We start from the raw sequence: 21,770 nt of genomic DNA, 5'->3' as shown, positions 1-21,770 counted from the left end.
GAGTGTGAAATTACTTTTCTAGTACTTTTTTAGAACATGATGGAGATGTTAATACTATTCAGGTTATCTAGGAGTCATACAGATCACTTTTTAGGTAAGGTAAGAAGCTATTCCAGTTGCTTCATTTGAAGGTTAATGTTAGTGGGAGGAGAAACCACAAATGGCTTGCTCCCAATACACTAGGGTCTCTCTTATAGTTCCTATGGCATATAAAAGAACAGTGCTGGATCAGTTTCCCTCTAGTCAAAATGAGTTCCAGATCTTAACTGGTATAACTTGCAGAGTTCCTTACTCAATCATGAGGTCAGACTCTTCAGACATCAGGCTGTTCTTCTTTTGGATCAGCGAGAGCAACTGGTTCATCCATTGTTTCTTCAGTTCAGACTCTGTTCCTGGAAAAAATGATGAGGGGAGGTGTGGCAAGTTAAATCTGACATGTCAGCTTACAGAAGAACCATTTAACCATTTTGTGGCACACATTCTTCACATGTGGCAATCTCAAACATCATTCCTATTGAAGGAAGCTTCAGATTCTTACCTGCTTCTTCCCGCAGAGATTGTTCCACTTTTATACCTTGTTTCTCTAACTCCCGGAAAGTCACTTCAATCTCTTCTAACCGCCTCTGGATGGCCTGCAAAAATGTTGGTCAAAGTAAAAATTGATCAGAATTTTGAAATGCAAGAAGAGGAACCTGCAACCAGTTTCTGTAGCAGGGGAGGGAATTTCAGGAAAAGGCACAATTTTAAAACAGGTAAGTGAAAGGCCTATCATAACATCACATTTAAGTCTTTACTAGGATCCAGGGCAGCTCCATTGCTAAGGCATTAATGATATCACAGAAGAATTTTCCAAAATCAATACAATAAACATGGATGAAACACAAACATCTCTATACATTCAAACACAGGTATAGCTCTCTGGGAATATCATATTCAGATGTTATATCTTCATTATTATACTAGTAGGAGGAGAGAAGGTTGTACATGCCAGCTGTGCCCCTTCCTCCTTCCCCACCTCCCCATGCACAACTCTAAAGACACGAGAATAGAACAACCAAACAAGGTTGCTGTCCATAGGTAATGAGCATTATACTTGTGGGAGATGCTGCTAGAATGCAGATGTACACACATTTGCAGTATTGTGCACAGATGCTACATGGGAAATATCTGAATATTCTTGATAACTGCCAAGGCCAGCAGGTGAACCTGCAGATCACATGGTGCCTGGACTTCCCTCTAATTTTTTATATCCCATTTCCTTATTTGGATAAATTTGGATAAATTTCTTGGAAGAAATTTATGCAAAATTTCTGAGCTTGTATGCAAAAATCACCTGAGCTTTGCAAAACCTCTTCATTTCTGCGTCTTTGGCTCGTCGCAACAGTGTCTTCTTCCAAGTTGGATACTGAGTGTCTTCACTCAAACTGGGGAAATGCTGCAAACCACAACACAAAACTAAAATCAAGAGAAGGATTAAGTGGGGGGACTTAAAAGCTACTGTCCATCTGCAGTGGTTGATTCAGACTTGCCATCGCTGCTTATGTGCCTGCTAAAATCAACTGGGCTCCCACTTCCCAAACATATAACACTCTTTACAGGCCATGCTGCTCAAATTTCCCCCAAAGTCAAGACGCCTGGTGAAGAAGTTGAGGTCGAGTTCCCAACCTCTGCAATACACCCCCCTCCTCAGTGATGAACGAATAGATGCAGCGCCCATTAGTCCCACAAATAAGACTAAAGCAAGAAACAAATATACTGATACGATGATGCAACTAACCATACTTCCTTGATTTAAGCTTATTTTTATCAGCACAGACAAGTCATCTCAGTTTTTCGCTAACCCCCGGCAATTTTTTTCCCATTTTGAAAGGACAAAAATGGAAAATAATGAATAAAATACTGAACTTCACTAATACTCCAAAAACTACAGATGTATTACATAGCAGGCCAGAAATCACCAGCCAACAGGAGCATGTTCTGACAATGCCACTTGCTTTGCTGCACAAGGATTAGCTTTCCAAATAAGTTACTCACAACCCAAATTGTGACCCGTGATTTCAAACCTCCTGGTCTGGATCATTGGGCCAAAGATGAAAGGACTGTCAAAGATTCAAAAATAACCAGTGAAGTTCCAGTGTACCCCTTTTTAAGGGTGTGGCTCACTACCCAATCCTAACTTGTAAAGTACATGGAGGCATTCCCAGTTTTCACAGTGGATAGCCTGGTCACTCTTGTGAATCAATATTTTAGTACACCAGCATTTGCACTTGTTCTTAGAGACCCATGGACCAATTCTAAATTATCTTTAGAATTTTCTAAATTCTAAAGACCCATTTTCTAACCCTTACTATTAGAGAAAATTAAAGATTAATGTCACCAACTAAAAGTGGGATGTCAAAGTCCTGAGTAACTGCTTCTCATGCTACTCCTATCCTCTATGGATTCAAAGAAGTGTGATGAGATCTGTGCCAGCTTGAATTTATCCACTTTGTGAACCTTTCATTGATAGGAGTTGCTTTCATTGATAGGAGTTCAAAGCCTTGAGAACAGTTGCAAAGAGAAGGCAGTAAAAGAATGTTAGGGTGACCACAACAAAACAGCAGTCATGTGTAGGAAGATACAGGGAATAAAATTGGATGTTCTAAGAACCTTGTGGTGTAAGGAAAGAGAAAAAGAGTAGGTGATGTGTACAGAAAAAACAGCAGTGGGGTAACAGAATGATGCTGAAATTTAGTTGAAAAAGTAGTGAAAGGATGTGTGGCAGCTTTCCTCAACGTGGGCATCCTCCAGATGCAAATGTTCCCCAGAATTCCCCAGCCAGCACTGTTGTACCTGAGAATTCTGCAAGCTAGAGTCCACTCACCTGGAAGGTGCCCAGGTTGAGAAAGGATGTACACGATGAAGAGAAAAGGCAACCAACAAGCTTGTAGATAGGAAAACCAGGAAAAGAAGATAAAGAAGAAATCTGAAAGCCTTGATGGCACAGAGAAAGAAGAGAGAGGATTTTTTTAAAGAAAGGGAAAAATAACACTAAGCTAACAAAATATGAAAAATGCTTTTTTGCTATTAATGTAGTGACAATGTGGTTCTCCTGGATTACTATTACATAAAAGTAGCTCTGAGAGACATTTGAATTATGCAGCCAAATAGTTTTGTTAGAATTTAGGTTCAGATCTCTTGACTCACCATGTTTGTCCCAAGATCTAAGCTCTCTGCTTCTTCATCTTCCTCCTCTTCACTGTCACTGGAAACCTCCAGGAAATCTGCCAGACAAAAACAGCTATTTTAAGTAAAAGTACAGTAATACCTCAGTTCACGAATGCTTCTGTTCACGAACAATTCGGTTCATGAACAGCACCGTTCACAAAATTTTGCTTCCGTTCGCGAACTCCGCATCGGGTGATGAACAGGATCCGCGGCCATTTTCCCTGCTCTGACACATGGTCGTGGCTTCCTGTAGGGAGGGGGACTCTCCCTCCAAACAATAACCGCCTCCCCACCCGCCTTCCTGTCCTCCACGCCAGAAGTTGTGTCAAGCAAGGTTAGCGTTCTCTCTCTTCATATGTACTGTACTGTACTTTGTTTCATATTTTTGTGGTTTAAAAAAAAATACATATGGTTCAGAACGGATTAACCGTATTTACATTGAACCTTATGGGAAAATTTGATTCGGTTGGCAACCAAAATCGGTTGGCGACCACATTTGTAGGGGTCAGAATGGATTAACCGTATTTACATTGAAACTTATGGGAAAATTTGATTCGGTTCGCAACCAGAGTCGTGGAACGAATTAAGTTCGTGAACTGAGGTACCACTGTATTGTATTTACTTTGCATGTAATAGAACCACCAGGGCTCTTTAGATTAAAGAGGTACACTAGAATCTATGGTGGTATTATCATCTCTGTCTGTAAGTATTTGAAAGAAGGCCTATTTTTATAAAATTAAACGGAGAGGCAAGTGCTTTGGCATTTCTGCACCATTCAAAATCAGAGCCTAATTCTGCAAAGGGGAAAACTCTTCAATAGTAAATGGAACATGAGACCTTTTGGGCTGATCTTCAGTTTCAAGGGTTGAAGCCCCATCAAACTTTTATGAGGCATTAACGGTTCACTGATTGAAGCTATCATTTCTGCTTTCTAAAGTTCCAAGCAATGCAGGAGGCGGGGTGATTTTTAGTTACAGATAAAAAGATGACGTCTATCTTCACCACATGCTGCATTCAATGAATCACATACAGAAATACATACATAGACATCTGTAGTTCATCTCACAAAAATCAATATGCAGCCAGGTTCTACATAATAAGCTTGTGTTTACGAACAACATAAAGATTATGTGAAGTGGGATATGGATGAGGCATGTCCAGTTAATGACAGCAACAGGCAGAGAGAAATATGACAGATGAGAGAAAGGTATTCTAGGGAAAGAGGAATTGGAAATTTAGTCTGATCTCTCTTTCTGGTCCCACAGTCTCACCTCTAGAGCCAGGTAGCTGGATTGTTGGGTGTATCAGACTGCTGCTTTGGAATGCCAGGTCTACCTTCATTCATGGCTTCATTGTGAATGAGAAGGTAGACCTAACATGTGCCACTGAGACCCACCTGGATGAGGGGGGAACCCCCCTTACTGAGATCCATCCAACTGGTTTCATGTTTCATGTAAGTCCCCACCTCAGGGCAGAGGAGATAGTGTGATGATTGTGTACCAGGAGCCCCTGGCCTTTGTCAGAAGCACTGTTCCATGGATGGTCAGATATGAGGTTATGTTCGAGAGGCTGGCCTAAAATGACCAGCTGGAGCTGCTGCAATTGTACTGTCCTCCAGCTGCATGACCGCATCTCTTCCCGTTTGCAGTGGTGCATGACAGCTTGATCCCATTTGCAGTGGTGGTTGTGGATTCACCCAGACTGTTGGTACTGAGTGATTTTAACCTTGGAGGCAACTCAGGAGTTAATGACCACCATGAGCTTGTCCCAGGTCATTCCTGGCCTAACCCACATTGCTAGCCATACATTAGATCTGGATTTTATCTCAGAACTGATGAGATGTCATCTAGTTCTGGACAGAACTCTTCCTCATGATGATAAGGTTAACTACACCCATAGCCTTCACAGGGAGGAAGGGCCAATTAAAATGGCTCATTCCAGGCACCTGATGGATCTGGAAGGTTTCTTGACTGTGTTTGGGGATTTCACCAGTCTGGAACACAGAGGCCAACAGGACACTGGCCAGGATTGGTCCTGAGCAGTCTCTTTCCCACGTGCTGATCCCAAGCAGTTCCTCAGTTTTCTGAGGAGCTCCAGGAAATGAAGTGGGTAAAGAGATACCTGGAGCAATGCTGGTAATGAAAAAGAAGCAAGTATGATCAGATAGGAACTTTTTGTGGCAGCCCCCCTTCTCATGACTTTCCTGAGGCTGTGTGATGGAATGGAATTATGAAGGCCAGGCTCAGGGAGAAAAACATTTTCTAAGCTCACCAGAGGAGCGTGGGAGATACAAGAGGATGAGACTGGCACCTCTCTGAGGAATTCACAATGTCGTGGCTGGCTGACTTGGGAGCTGGGGTTTCAGTCTGGGAAGATTCTTGCTAGAGGTTGTAGCTAATAAACATAGCTGAACTGAATTTGCATTGTCTCTTGGAGTTCCTTGGACTAGGCCTGACATCAATCTTCCCAGACTGAAACCCCAGCTCCCAAGTCAGCCAGCCACGACATTGTGAATTCCTCAGGGAGGTGCCAGTCTCATCCTCTTGTATCTCCCATGCTCCTCCGGCGAGCTAAGAAAATGTTTTTCTCCCTGAGCCTGGCCTTCATAATTCCACTCCATCACAGGCTGGCTGTTCTGGAAGGCCTTTGAGGACTGACTATCCAGCCACTGGTGCCCATATTTGCTGTATTTGTTTTGATGATTAATGTAATTGTATTATTTATTATTATTTTATATAGCATTTTCTGTAAACCACTTAGGGTCCATTAGGATGTAGGGAGGACAGCCAGTTTGGTGTGGTGGTTAAGGCATCAGGCTAGAAACTGGGGGACTATGAGTTCTAGCCCCGCCTTAGGTACAAAGTCAGCTGAATAACCTTGGGACAGTCGCTCTCCTTCAGCCCTAGGAAGGAGGCAATGGTAAGCCACTTCCAAAATCTTGACAAGAAAACTGTAAGGACTAGTCCAGGCAATCATCAGGAGTCAAAATCTGACTCAAAGGCATACACACAGAGGATATAGGGAGTGGAAAAATTGCATAATAAACAAACAAAATTATTAAAAGATACAGAAAAGGGTCTGGCAAGTTGCTTGAACTGATATGAACAAACTGGAGACTGCCTCAAACATCACCATCTGTTGTAGCTTTTGAAACATTTAAAGAGATCCAGTTTCATGGAAAAGTACTAAGAGAACAACTTTCTGTGGTTAATGATGTGGGAGTTTTTCTTTTGCAAGGAAGAACAGAGAGTTCACAACCTGTCTAAATGGCAACAAAGGTCAAATGTTCAATATTGTGAATACCATGACAGAATTTGCACTTGCGTTATAGAAAAATACCACATGAAATGGGTAAAAAGTATGTAAATCACACACATCTGATTTTAATTCATTCTCATTTGTTGAATTTCACCCCTTCTCTCTTTTATTACCTGTTCAGAATCTTTGAGATAGAATAAAAAATAAGCAAGGAAAATAACCTGATTCTCTGTTGAAGCTGCATGCTTCCAGCCCTGTATCTGAAAAGTCAAATGAGGGTGAAATTGGACTCAGTCTGGATAATTCAAGCTTTTCCAAGGCTGACAAGCAAATCTTTTTCTTCTGGGTGTTTTCACACTGCATTTGCTCTAGCGTGGGGCTCAAACCTTCTCCAGAAATGGTAGGAGCTAGACCAATTTCTTGCCCTTTTGAAAGGAGATTTAGACAAGCTTCTTCCTTAGAGTGGAGATCAGTCCAAATTCTTTGGTTCTGTGCCATTTTTTCAGGGGGTCTTCTGCTTCCACTGACCTGCAAAACTGAATCAGCCTTGGGAACAGAGTCAGTCAGCTTCTCATCTCCCACTATAGAGGACAGTTGGTCTGGAAGCTGTGAGGAGTTTATTGTATCAGCACCTTCCTTTCCTTTGAATGGGAGTAGGCTGGGGCCTTCACTGACTTGTTTCTGAAGTGGTTCAGGCTGGCGTTCTGGCAACTGATCTACAAAGGGAGACATATTCTCATCCAGTCTTTGCCAATTTGAATTTTTTCCCATCCAATCCTCTTCAGTAGTCAAGTCTAAAAGGTCTTTGTCTGATGGACTGTCCAGATAGGATGAATCCTGCAGAAGCCAAACACAATGGGTTTGCAAGCAAGTGAGTTGCAAATGTACAAAAACATCCAAGGAGTCTATTTAAACTGATACTCTGTTCTCAATGTAGCCAAGCAGGTTCTGAATAGAAAGCCCACACGCAGGACATTAACGCAGCAGTATTTGTGTGCTTCCTGTAACTAAACAACTGTGGTGTTGTGGTTGAGATGTTGGACTAGGACAGGGGAGACACATGTTCTAGATTACCCTCAGCCATGGAAGCTCACTGGGTGACCCAGGGCCAGTCACTCTTCCTGGCCCAGAGTTATTGTCATGTGGAAAAATAGGAGGAGGGAGTATTATGCATGCTGCTTGGAGCACCTGAATTAAAGGGGAGATATAACTCAAAGAAATAACATGGGGAGACATACTGCCTCCAGAACTATAGCTGATGTACATTATGATGAATATAACCCCCTGAGAACTTTAATCTCCAGGCATCTGTCTAATCTCTTTTTATTATAGCCACTGCTATATTTGGTACAGCATTCAAAAGCTTGATCTCTTCTTGCTGGGATTAATGGACAGTCAATTAGAAAAGAGCCATGGAAGATCATTTTATATATGATTACTGTTGCGAGACTATTATATGGGCAAAAATGGAAACTCTGAAATACCCACAATGGAGGAACTGTTGGTGAAGATGACAGAAGTAGCAGAGATGGCAAAATTAACTTGATTAGAGAAAAGATCAACAACTACATTTATCAGTGACTAGAAACCCCTCATGGACTTTTGCTGAAAAAAGAGAAAAATGACCTTGTGATTTATGGGTTTAAAGATTAGAAAGGGTAGCTTATGGAAAGAAGGAAATTATGATGTAACTTTAGTGAGAAACAGCAAAATATAAATGCATTTATAACCACTGTGCCGCTTCTTTATAATCTTTCCTTTCCTTTCCTTTCCTTTTTTCACTATTTACTATTTTTATTTATTATCTTTATTTTCTTTTACGGTTTTTACTTTGCAAAAAAATTCTTCAATAAATATTATTAAAAAAAATAAAAACTCTATGAATCTGAGGCCAGTTTCCTGATCATTTTGATTGTCCTTTTTTGCACCTTTTACAGAGGAGAAGGAGGAGGAGGAAGCAGCACTTGTAATTGCTCCCTCTCAGCTCTGAATGAAAGTAGGAGCAGCCTAACAAAGCTGGATTCATCGCTGCATGTAAACAAAGAAGTCTGCTTTGCTTTTACAAATAGGAGTCATACGCTGCTTTTTGTTCTTGGATTGATTCTGGCTTAGGAAGCAAACCAAAGGTTCACAGTTCCCATGTAATGTTAGCTTGCTGCCCAAGTTTGTTTAATCACTCCTATAAACAGGTGGAACCAAGCAGGAACAAATAAGCAGTATTAGCAGCAAACTGCTTGTCACAATAAGCTAACATTCCAACCTTACAGTGGTGTTCAGATGCAATCATTTCTTTTGGGGGCAGGGGAGACACAATGATCAGAAGTATAGTAGATTTCTATAAAGGCATTATGACACCAGCAAAGTTGCTTTGATTTCTTTCTTACAGAATTCCTTCTTTTCACAGTAGCCACACACCAAATCACCAGTTTTAATTTGCTATGCACACAGCCACATAATCAGTTTCTTGGTCAGTGACTCACAGCTGAGACTCTGTTCAAAATATATGGGAAATTAGATTTGTGTTGCCCACGATGCAAATAACGTACACTTGCTTATATTATATCATATTTTCCATTGCATGTCTAGAGATATTCTTCTGAAACTCTTTGCTGTTTTGTTTTGCTTAGTTTTAATCACCCCAAATGCTTCAGCACTGTCAGCAATCTGGAGAAATCATTGGTCATCCTTAACTCAAAACCACATAAAAGACCTTTACCATTTACATCAACCCTTTCAAGATTTATCCACTTGTTCCTGCTCTGTTTTAACACTCAGCCGGATTCTGCAAAGGCAGCCTGCCTACCTACCTCATATGCTTCTTTGGTGGAGGCTTTGCTGGGAGTAGTCATATCTGATGAGACTGAGGAATGCAACATGCAGTAGAAGTTGCCTAAGAAGAAACAATCAGGTCAAGGTATGTGACTGCAATTCATTTGGCCTAACCAGAAATGCCATTATGAGGGCAGATTCAAGCTCCTCGGCACTAAATAAAAGGAGGACACAATGAGGGCAGAATCTGGAATTCTGGTGCATATTTTCCAGGCTGAGGGCCATACTTGGTCTTTGAGTAAGGTCACAAGGACAACACACCAAAGAATGTGTGGGACCAGAAAAGGATTAAGTTTGATTTTATCACATTTACATATAATTCATGAAAAACAGTTAACATTATTCCTTTGCAACCAATTATTTAATAATTTCCCCCATTGTCAACTCTTGGAAGTCTCTGGGAGTCACCTCTAAAGCTGCTGGGCATAAGGCCCGCCCCAGGCTGTTCACCTCTACTCTAAAACTCTGTCTGGAGACAACAAAAACAAAGCACAAAACAAGATAGACAGTCAGAGTTCAGACAGTTCAAATCATTTCTTCCCTCCCTGGATGGCTGTGTCTGTCAGGCTTGCCAACTGGCTCCAAGCTATTCTCTCTACTCACCATCATCTTCATTGAAGACAAAATCTCCTAGTCGCAATGTTATTTTGCAATAGTGGCACTTGAAGCACCCTCGATGGAAGAAGCGCCCTTCAGCACTGACCCGCTCCAGGATGTAGACATGGTCTCCACAGAAATAGCAGGCATCACTGCTCGTCACAGGGGAGACAGGCAGATTCTATCAGAAGATCAATGGTTTTCCTTAGGGCCATGCATTCTGAGCAGTCTTAAACCTCAAGCAGGCTCCCTCCTCAGATGAGGTCTCATCTGTTGATCTGTGCTATCAGGTTTCACAGATCACCCAGATCAGAAACCAACAAAGAATGAGGGTACGGCAGTTAATTGGTGTAAGCAATGGTAGAAGCCAGAGCAATGTACAAGATGGGTAACTGCAATGGGTAGCAAAGTGAACAGTTCAGGTGCTAACAGCATCAGGAATAGTTGCTCTGTCTACCACCTAGAAATCCCAGTAGTGTTATCCATAGTACAGATGTCATAGTATAACTGTTCTCCAAGGGCAATGTAGGCACTTAGTAGAGGATACCAGTTATGAAAGGCATCTGATAGTCAGAGGTGTGTATGAGATAGAGATCTAAAATGTAAAGAAAAATGCCCTTAATCTGACAGTTAACCATGACCTTGTTCATTTTGAATGAGATAAGGAAGAGTGGAATATGAAGGAAGTCCTGAGTTTAATTCCTAGCTGTGATGGAATATATCTACAAGGAGGAGGGTGATGTGAGAGACCAAGGCTATCAGTATGGAGGAGGTGTATTCCAGGAAGGGAAAGGAGACAAAAGACAACACAGTCCGCAGGAGGAGCATGGGAAGGATAGCTACTCCCTAGAATCTCTCAGGGTATATCCACTTGTTGCAGTAATGTAAATTTAGTCTGGCAAGATTCTGTCTATAAGGTGCAAACAATAAAGGAACTTGACACAACTTGACTGTTTCACTGGTGTTCTTGGGCTGGGCCTGACACTGGCATCCATGGGAAGGACTGAAAAATTGTGTGTCTGAAATCCTGAAGAGCTGCTACCAGTCACTATTGTAATGCTAGGTTAGATGAACCCATGGTTTGACTTATGGGGATAGCTTCCTAGGTTTCTGCAGACATATTTCAGACAGCCGTATATGTTAAACTCCAGTACCTTAACTCCTTAGGGAGACAGCTCCACTAGAGAGCCCCTGAAATATCCATCAAAATAATTGTTTCCTGAGAGCGTCTGAACTTCAAGAGAAAAGTGCTGTAGAGCTTCCTGATACTATGTAACTGTACTAGTGGGATGTAACAGCATCTTCATTCATTGTTTGGTTACATCCGGCTTCTTCCTCACACACCTGGCCCAACAGCTGTTTCAGAGAGGCTTTTGCTAAACAGGGAAACAAGTGTCCTGACCTCTGGTGGAATAACAGACAGCTTGGGCAGCATCCAAACTTTTGGCAGTTGTTCTGCGCAATCCCACAAGCACATCTCAAGAACAAGAATGTCCCACAAGCTAGAATTTTGGTATAATAGCCTTTGTGGAGGGAAATGAATGGAACAAGTCTCAGTTGAATTTTAATAATGAATCTTCTTACTGCCCCTGCCAAAGTTACTTTGGAGTTGAGTGGCCAGGAAGCTGGAGGGTGAAATTTGTCAAATGATATTTGAATTCCAATTTTCACAGGTGGAGCTTAACCACTGGGATTAGAATTTGGACGCATAATTAGACCTATTAGTCACACAAAAGCTGCAGTTCATAAATTATGTGTACTGGGTTTTCCATCTTTGTGTGCCAAAGTCAGAAAATGTGTACCATCTATTACAATGATTTAAACAACAAGGACTCATTTTTTCTATAAATTATCTACTAGGAATATTTGTTCCATCATTAGTTTTGTTTTGTTTTGTTTTATTTTATTTTATCTTTCTTTCTTTTTGAAACCATAAAAATCCATCTCTATTCTGGATCTAAAATATCACATTTCTCTAAAAACCAAACATAACTACATTCTTGCATCGAAAGGATTTTCAGGACAGACTGTAACAAATTTACATTTAATCATAATACCCTTCCCTATGATAAATTCTAGGGCCAACTATCAAGGATTGTTGAAGGGTGATTTGTTGTTGTTGTTGTTGTAGTTTCTTGATAATACTGACAGCACAACCCCTTTCACACAGAAATAACCACAGATGAATAACATAAAATTAGTCCAGTATGTTGGATGTCAATTCCATTAACTCAGTTCATTCTAGCTAAAAATACTGTGAATTGACATAGGACGGCCACAGATTCTCCATCCCTATTCTAGATGGCTGGTTTTAAGATAGAATCAGTATGGTGTAGTGGTTAAAGTACTTAACTAGGATCAGAGAAACCGAGCTTGAAGCCCAGCCTCAGCCATGGAGACTCACTGGGTGAGTCTCACTTGGGACCAGTCCTCCTCTCTCAGCCCAATTCACCTCACAGGAATGTTGTGGTGGAGAAAACAGGAGGCAGGAGCATTATGCATACCCTCTTTGAGTTGTACAAAATAAAGGTGGGATATTATTATTACTACTATTATTATTATTTCACAAGTTTCCTGTTGTGGGGAAAAAAACTTCTGTGTAGGAAAGAGGGACTGTTATGTATGCCCCCATGAAAGGTGGGACATAAATAAATAGCTTATATAGTGACACTGAATATTTACTGTTCTACTACCCTTATCTCTTCAAGAGGAAGGATAGTATTAAAAAATGAAATAAACACAATGATGGGAGAACTTACCCCAGCCTCTTGCTTTAATTTCTTGGATTCTGCATCCCAGGTAGAGCTCTCCTACAATCAAACATTGTATCTTTGAAATGTCAGTGAAGACAGAAAGTTCTTTCCAGAACATACTTAAACCCCATGCTCCTTATCTCTGATGAGATGGCAGGAATAGAAGAAGCTGGGAATGTCTGGTTACAGTCTCACAATGCCTGATGGGAAACAGACTCACCAAGTTCCGTTTGCGTGAGAGAGACAAACTCTTCTGTAGCTTGCTCAGAAAGAGGATAGCGTTTTTGGTCCCACGTGCTGCAAGAGGTTTCTCTGTTTTCTCCTTCCATTCTACAAGAGAGAATATTGTATGTTCTGGCACTGAATCAAGCTTGATGAATATACTTACATTATTAAACCTAATAAAGAGATGTGAGAACTCTGAATAATAATGCCTCTGTTTCTACTGCAGTGGCCATAAGAAGATAACAGACATAGAAACAGAGATTCACCAAATGAATCATTGTAACTTTCTATTATCATTTTCTCTGATCCTCCAGTTACAGTGGTTCCTCAACTACTGCAGAATTCACAGCCACACAGTATGGTAATGGCCACCAACTAGTACCTAAAAAGGTATTAGACGAATTCATGGAGGATGAGGCTACCAATTAGGGTAGCTATGTATTAGTTCCAGGATCAGGACACACATTTTTCAGTAACAGCTGTTACCGCAGCACAGTGGAGAAAAACTATTACCTTTATGTGTAACATGTGACGCCCCATAAAAATCTGATTGATCATTGGGGGGGGGGCGGGGGAAAGGATGCTGGACTAGATAGGCCTCTACTTTGATCTAGCCCTGTTCTTTCCCATTTAGTGCATACTGCAAGCCTTCATCTAAGAGAAGGGGCTGGGCTGTCGCTTCTCTACAAAGGTTTATCGGATTGCCCATGCTAAATATTCATTGGCTGCACCCAGAACTGGATTCTTTGGACTTTCATTCTACCTGGAGCGGTTCTGAAGGCATCATAAAATTGGCTCAAATAGGTGATCAAGCCAAGCTGCTCATCATCAGACACTGAAGCCATTTCAGTGCTGGAGAGGACTGGAGAAACACCAAGCTCCTGCTCAGCCACGTCTAAAGCCAGTTGGTTGTTCCCAACAGGGTCATTTGGGTCCAATGAGTTGAAGTCCCTGCAGTTGGAAGATACAAGTTATAATGACTTGTACAGTCTTTGTCTTAACCCAGCTGTAAAGGATTATGAAAAAATCAGGATGCTTTTTGGAGACATCAATATCCATTTCTGCAGACTCCGTTGAAGAGAGAAAAAGGAAGTAGAAGCCATTATCAATTGCCTTGTATATCATAAGCCTGAGTGCAAAAAAACCCCAAACATCTTAGAATTGCTTTGTTTTAAATGGATATCCCTTTCCTGTGAACCTTTGCTTTAACCACATAGGAAACTGCTATAAATAAATAAAGTCAACCACTGATCTTAACTAGAAAATGAAGTCTGTAAAGGTTTCTTTAGAAGTACATCTACAGTGCTTGCCAGCTCCTAACAAGTTGTGTGATGAGCTGGCCACACACCAGCACACAATCTTGGAAACTGCTTTCCTTTTTCTTTCTTCTCAGAAATGTAGCATGGGTTTCAGTAACCAACCAGCCTTCCTTCCTATGACAGAACCAGACTGTTACCAGATGAGAAGGAAACTAATGGCTACAGTCATTTGAGCACCAAATATGGTGAAAGAAATGCTGTAGCCATCGTATCAAGATCTGGCAGACAGGACTGAGAAGCAACTGTTCCCTCTTTGTGAAGTCCCAGGCTCTGCAGCTATTAATCCCATCACCTCCCTGCAACAGAGGAACATTGCAGAGAAGAAAGCAATCTTGCAATACAAATAAATAATTGCCTATATTAAAGCTTATGTCCACATTTTGTATTTAGGATCATTGCCCTATCCTCTTGGACTTTAATGAGCAGCATATTATGAAATAAATTATGCTCTGGGGAAGAGGCTCAGACATAGTAGCTTTTAGTTATCAAGGCAAAAATTACCCACAGCCTAAATTTCTCCAAACATGGCCTAGTTTGTCCCTCAAGTATGATAAATTTTGTTAGTTCTAAATCTCCACCCCAAAGAAAAGCTACTCAAGGCATTTGGTTCTGTAATATCCTTTGGGAGTAGACCCATACACAAGTAAAAACAACTAAATCTTGACTGCAGTAGTAGCAATAGGGAATCGTGAGCCTGGAACTCACAATTATATATAATTGTATATACCGTAATTCATTGTATATAATTGAATAAAAGAAAAAGAAGCAGCTGGTACAGATCCATACTGAACTTCCCAGAACTGAGGAAAATCACCAGGTTGGTGATGGAGATCTTTTAAGGCGACTAGTTCAGCGGGTCATGCACAGAGCTTCTTAGTCTGATTCTCACATACACATTCATCACTTGCTGACTGCAGTATGAGTTGTGTAAGTGAATAAGCTACCCCAGACAAAGCCGCACAAGAGATCACATTCAAAACTGCACATCACCTCATACATATCTGCTCTTCAATACAACAAATAAGGAGAAATGAGTTGACACAGAGCCTACATCAATTAGTTTTCTCTGGAATGAACATAATTCACTGACGGAGATCTGGAGTCCTCCATTTTAGCAAAGAGAGATTCTATATTGGTGTGTGTACCAATTATTTTAAAAATACACTTAAACTGAATAGATCTATTGAAGACATTTAAAGTACATTTTTTATAAATGTGTAATTATTATAGAAAAAGTCTGCCATGAATGGCCAAATGCTATAAACAACTAGATTAATGCCTGGACAAGCAAAGTTTTGGAATTACAGAATCTATGAATTGGAAGGGACCTTATAGGTCATTTAGTCCAACCCCTATTCAGGGAAAAAAAAATCCCCTAAAATGTTTCTGGCAGATAATCAAACAGACTCTGCTTGAAAACCTCCAGCAATGGGGACTCCACCACTGTTCTATGCAGTTTGTTCCACAAATTACCAGGAAATTTTAACGGATGGTAGCAAAAATGAAAACTTAAGCTTATAAAGTGACCTAACTCCAACTTCTGGATTCGACTTCTAGAAGCTTCAAGCAGGAAACTAAGTTTTACTCTCCCATATTTTTATAGAGCTTTACATATATATTTTATAGAACTTTATTCCAGCACATCTTCAACCTTTCCCAATATTAGCAAGTATTCTCTCCCTTCAGCTTTCCCACAAGGGAAACTCACAGAAGATCTGGGCGAAAGTGATGTATGAGAGCGCACAGAGCCAGTCCACTTTTCCAGGAGTGTGTGAAGTCTTTCACCTTGATGCTATGGTAACTGGCTGTGTTTGCTTGACACCAATTAAGAAGCTCCTCATAGGCTATACTGGTATCTGGAGTGGGGGTGTGGGGAGGGTGATATTAGAGAGAGAAAAGAGAATTGATACAGGTAGTCCTCAACTTACCACCAAAATTGGGACTAGAACTTCTGTTACTAAGCGATGCAGTCATTAAATGAATTGCACCTGATTTTACTTTTTTTTGCCACGGTTGCTAAGTGAACCCGGCTTCTCCCATTGATTTTGCTTGTCAGAAGCCCCCTGGGAAACTCACAAATGGTGATCATGTGATCCCAGGATGCTGGAACCATCATAAATACATGCCAGTTGCCAAGCACCTGAATTTTGATCACGTGACTGCGGGAACGCTGCAATGGTCGTAAGTGTGAGGATTGGTTGTAAGTCACCTTCTTCAGTGCTGTCATAACTTTGAATGGTCGTTAAACAAATGGTCATAAATCCAGGACTACCTATATTTACTTATAAGAATGTCCAGTTCCCAAGATGTCTCCAGTTACCGATTTTATTCACTCATTCATTCATTTGATTTACAAAGCAAAAGCTTCTTAGCATAGCAGCATTTTTCTTCTTTTGTCAATGGCTGTCAAAAAGCAAATCACTATAACCACTAAGAGAAACCAGAGAGGGTTGATGAAACTGATACCTCTTAAGCAGGTTATTGTACCACTGTATTGTTATTGTAATGTACTGAACAGTGGTTCAACCAGCCAGGTGAAAACCTGTGCAACTTTGTTGCCTATAGGAAAGCCAACAAAGATATATACAAAAATTCTCTAGATTCACATGATATTTCCCTAAAGCAGCATACACCCAAACTATTCTGTTTAGATGCAGGTCCTAAGGAAGGAACAGCAAGCAAGATGATAAGGTGGATTAAAAAGTACTAGAGGGCCAAGAGGTGGAAATTGCAAAAAAGCAAATTTCAGCAGATTCAGGAGAAGGTATTTGATGATGGAACACATTCATTTGGAAGGTGAAGGGCTCTTCTTCATTGAATAGTCTGGACAGCCATCTAGCAGGTTTGTTGTAACTGTATCATACATTCCAGAGTCTGCACTATGTGGAAGTGGGAAGACTAGAGCCAATAACTCCCAAGGTCATTTCCAATTCTACAGTTCAATCATTCACATGTAAGAATCTGCATGGCCACAGATGCCATTGTGTCAAAACAAGAAAAAAGTGAGCATGAACAATGGGATCCTTATAGCTGGAAGCTAGGAAGAAAGCTACCCAAACTTGCCTTTGCAGACTAACTCTGGGCTGGCACGACTTCTCTTGTTCTGCTCCATGTCAATGTCTCCCTTAACGTATAGATTATGAACCTGAAAACAAATGCACCTGTTATTTGCTATTATTGATATGGCTTGGATTTGAACAGAACCCCCAGTTAATCTCTATACTCCCCACATCCATTCAAAATGCACCACAACCCATTATCCAACTGACCAAACATAGATGCCGGAATAGCCAGCAAGAACATGTTTCAGGGAAGACTATTCTACAGATTCCGTCATCATAAATAACACCACTTTATACTTTTTTTGTTTCTTGTTGCAACCTGGGTCAGGTGGTAAAGACTGCTGTGTTGTGTCAAGTTGCAAAGGAGAAAGCTGGGGCTTTACAGAGAAACTAATACAAAGAGAATAATTAAAAATAAAGTCAATGATCAGGAGGACAAAGCAACTGCACTTTCTTCTCCATCTCTGCTTTTGGTCAAAGTACCTGGGAGGCCTTGATTGCCTGAAGGTTGATGTTTGGGTATCGCGTGGTGGGATCAATGCTATATTGATTAACATTCTTGTTCATATTGTCAGGTGAAGTCTGTGATAGCCGCTGATATATGCTTTCTCTGGGTAGGAATTAAGCAGGAAAGAGTCCATCTGAGTCCACAAATGAAGAGGCACATTATATACTTAGATATAATGTGCCTTAGATCAGCCTGGAAGCATCTAAGGCATAACTATAAGAGCAACATTCCCTCATCTTTGCCTCTTTTCACAAGAGTCATGCCCAACTCATTTTGCCTAGTCCTGCAGCCATCAGGAACATCAACACATTATCCTACATTTTAGGGAGCATTCATTTGTTTTCCTATATACTCACGTGATCCTAAGCTTCCTCCATTAACCTTGCCTGTCCTTCAGTCTATGCCCCAGGCCCCAAAATAACACACCCATTATCTCCTTGATAGTGCTGCAAACTTTCAAACGGTTGTGTCTGGAGAGAGAAACAAGAAGCTATTGTTTAGCCATTTTGGTTCCTTTCATCCAGTTTTCTACAGAGATTGCTCCCTGTCTCCAAGTGGCTTTTTTTCCTTCACAGGTGAAAAAAATAGGCTTTCCCCCCCCAAACCAAGCCAAAAACAGTTGGCTGGGGATTATATTGAACAAGTAAAAGGTGAAGAGGAAGACTTAAAAGAAAAAACAAAAAACCCTTTCTTTCTTCCATTGGTCCTTCTGCCTTTTAAAATTCACATCATTCAAAGCTGTTGTTTAAAAAAAAAATATTGGAAAATGGCTTAGCTGTGGGTAATACAGCTACAGAAGGCAGTTAATGCCTGTGGGGGTATAGCTTGAGATCCAATTGCTCAGGTTGTCTGTGGCCTCTGGTGGAACTGCAAAAGAACTCTACAGTTAAACATCTTTCATTTATGTATTCTAATCCTTACCCAGGAAGTATTTGCCACAGCATTTAAAAATCAAAGGATGCTTCAAATTGGGCTCTTATTCTGTAATCACCGTGCCTAATGAATTTACTTTTTTAATGGGGAGTCTAGTGCAGGACATGTGCTGGGGCTGAAAATGGGGTGTTCAAATCCCCCTTCAACAATGCACTTATTAGATTTTGGATCCCTCAGGCTAAATACCTAGGAGCATGACAGTTTTGAGGATAAAATGAGAGAACATCCAACATGTACATATGTGACACCTTGAGCCTGAGCTCCCAGAGAAAAGGCAGGATAGAAATATAATAATAAAGTAAAATAAACACCATCTTCTGTTGGTAGCTCATTTTTGTTTTTCTTAAATCCCTCTTCCATAATTTCTATTACCAAATAAGGTCCACTAGAAAGGGAAAGGCCCAACAGTTGCATGACAACTTTTGGTCAATGCTATCCATCCAGAAGCACCAGCAATAGACGAACGCCTGGATTCTCTTTTTGACTGACCCAGGCAAGGGTGAGTCTAAAATAGATAAGGGGACCATATGTCAAATGGAAAAGAAATATTTTGAGCAAGAAACAAAATACTCCCACCTGAAATATTCTGTGAAATGTTCAAGCACTCCATTTTTTAACAGAACAAAGTTGAAATATGGTGCATGCTCCAGCTTTCAACAGAATAACAACTTGAAGGTTTACTAAAACCACATACACTCTCTCTTGGAAATATTATATCCCTTCTCAATCTGCTCACCTCTCAGCCAGCACATCCAGTGGGGACGCTCCTGAGGCCCATCTCTTTACCATCCAAGCAGCATCAAAAGCTGCCAAGAAACCTCTGCCCACGCCAGTGCCCAAGGGCCAGAATGGCTGGAAATGAAACAAACAAACAAAAAAGAGCTCAAGAATTCTGGATGCTCAGCAACATGGGTCTGTAGAATACCCTACAATGATTCTGGACAAATGCAACAGGAATCAGATCTGGGTGTAAATCTTGATGCTCCATTTAGCTTAAAACTGTCTCGTTGTGCAATGCGTGAGTTTGGGAAATGCTTGCTTGCTTTCCATGGGACCCCTTCCCATTCAGTTTGCTAGCTGGCAAGTTGAGCTCTGGCTGTTAAAGCTGCATAATAAAGACAAACAAATATGCAGATTTGAAAACCATGTGTATTCCATCCAGCGAAAGGAGGTATCTTGGCCTCATCAAATCCAAAAGCAAAACTGTATTCAAACACAAACCACCAAATGATATGGCTCATCTCAAGCACTAGTGAAGAAATGTCTGAGAAAAGTGCACAGTGGGAGGAAAAGCCCCCTTACATTCTGCTTGGGTCTGGATTTTCATAATCCTTTCAAAAACAACCATTCTGCTTGCTATAAGATTTCTATAATAGTTCCCATTATAAGACAGCTGACACTCAGCAGATTTTTCCAAGCAGCTCAGCTTTATTTACAAGTTTCCATATAACTTCCTTTCAGTAACTCTAAGAAATAATGGAAATGGGAGAACAACTGTTGATAAAAAGTAAAACGATGTAGCTTTCCTGGGATATCACTGCATTAAAAAGCGTACAAAATCTCCCCTACATAAAACAATGGGGACAGCAAACTTGTAATGGAAAACTGGCTGTAGCCTAGGCTTCTCAATTAGCCTAGAAAATTCTTAGCAGATGAGCATTCAGTCATGCGAGCTTCCTCTACTTATATATTCTGAAGCAGCACAGATCAGTTGTCCCTAACCAGCTGCTTTCCAGATGTGTTGGATTTCAACTCCCAAACCAGGGCTGGAGTTGTAAACTAATATCAGGTTGGGAAAGGCTGTCTCTAACTGAATGGGAATTCTGATCAAATAGGTTGGAAATGTATTTTCTCCCACTGTGAAAAAGCCCAGCCCAGATGTTAGTTCTGGTAACATTAAGGCAGCACTTACCTCCACCAGGCAGTCCCCCACCAACCCGATGAGTAGCTTAGCGCCATTACAGTCACGCACCAGAGCGGCATTGTCTGCACGGCTCATGCAGGTGAAGTCAAACATGTCCACATCAGGATGGTGGCGATGGTTTAGTGCAAACTGCAAATTGGGCAGCTGGTAGTTGGTGGAGAAGTTGGCAGCCTCTTTGGCATAAGCAAGAAGGGCTTCCTGGTTCACATTTTCTGGAGAGAGTAAGCTTTCTACGTCCAGCTTGTCCTAGAAATATACAGATAAAAAACCATATTCTATAACAATAATATCTTAATTAAAGAATTATGAGTTGTATTTCTTGAAGTCGTAAAGCAGCCAGAAGGCAATGGGTCTACTGTGTATATAGCCTACTTGCTGGACAGGCTGAGATACACAACCGACATTCCTTCAAGTGAGACGTGGCTCTTAGTCTCATACTGATTACCCCAGCCCTTCCCTCTGCTGGAGTCACAGGAAAACTAGGGCACAGGAAAACTTGTTTAAAAAACAAGGCAGAATTAAGGAAAACGTAGTGAACCAAGATTGGGAAAAGCAGGAGGCATTAAGTTTAGAACTCTCAAGAAGCAGAGAAAGCCTGGACAGAAAGCAAAGGATCCTTTTCTTTCAGGAAGCCTACTATTTTTGGCACAAATAGATACATTTTCTAGTCAAGAATTATACTAGGTTTAATTTGTTTTGCAAGTGGTATTTAAGTTTCATTGTCTTATTACTTTTATTTCTCTGTACAAGTTCAAGAACCGTGTTTATTTCAACCTTCTATCAATGCCTCTGGTTGGGCTTGAAGATATTATTTTTATTTGTAATATTTTTGTGATCTATTATAAATTTAATCTCACTCCAACCTCTTTATTGAAACTTTTTTTAAAAAAATTTTTTTTTGTATCAGACCATTTCTATCTTGTGGTTTGCCCTGAGCATCATTTTTTCTTTTGTAACTTTATTTTAAGCCACTGTTTTCCTATAATCTGAACAGCTTTTCTAAATTATGTCCGTCAGCTCTGAATGCTGGCATTTTTAATATTCAAAGTTCAAAGTGTTTCGCATCTTATATTTTCTTCTTTTTAAATAAAGTTTGATTCTGTTTGGTAAAATTGGTCTATCTTCCAAGGAGGAGAGGAAAGGCTGAATCCCCTA

The 21,770-nt window shown here is 40.7% G+C and overlaps 1 protein-coding gene across 1 annotated transcript in view; it reads right to left on the bottom strand.

Moving 5' to 3' along the window:
• MICAL1 (microtubule associated monooxygenase, calponin and LIM domain containing 1) overlaps positions 1–21,770 on the bottom strand; it is a 50,954-nt gene that overhangs the window by 3,560 nt on the left and 25,624 nt on the right. Inside the window, exons 8-22 of the mRNA XM_007426577.4 lie at positions 20,604–20,861; positions 19,428–19,543; positions 17,734–17,860; positions 17,252–17,333; positions 15,897–16,044; positions 13,633–13,820; positions 12,865–12,974; positions 12,651–12,701; positions 9,898–10,072; positions 9,273–9,355; positions 6,687–7,302; positions 3,187–3,263; positions 1,334–1,435; positions 539–632; positions 293–392 (exon numbers count right to left, since the gene is read on the bottom strand). Coding sequence (XP_007426639.1) covers positions 293–392; positions 539–632; positions 1,334–1,435; positions 3,187–3,263; positions 6,687–7,302; positions 9,273–9,355; positions 9,898–10,072; positions 12,651–12,701; positions 12,865–12,974; positions 13,633–13,820; positions 15,897–16,044; positions 17,252–17,333; positions 17,734–17,860; positions 19,428–19,543; positions 20,604–20,861 — 2,327 coding nt within the window. The remainder of the gene's footprint in view (positions 1–292; positions 393–538; positions 633–1,333; positions 1,436–3,186; positions 3,264–6,686; positions 7,303–9,272; positions 9,356–9,897; positions 10,073–12,650; positions 12,702–12,864; positions 12,975–13,632; positions 13,821–15,896; positions 16,045–17,251; positions 17,334–17,733; positions 17,861–19,427; positions 19,544–20,603; positions 20,862–21,770) is intronic.

Source organism: Python bivittatus, unplaced genomic scaffold (genome assembly GCF_059951505.1).
Source record: "Python bivittatus isolate LINGU-HERP-01145 unplaced genomic scaffold, Pbiv_v1 ctg000700_np1212, whole genome shotgun sequence".
In the NCBI taxonomy this organism is placed as follows: domain Eukaryota; kingdom Metazoa; phylum Chordata; class Lepidosauria; order Squamata; family Pythonidae; genus Python; species Python bivittatus.
Note: the sequence above shows the minus strand (reverse complement) of the source record. Positions and strands in the feature narration are given on the sequence as shown.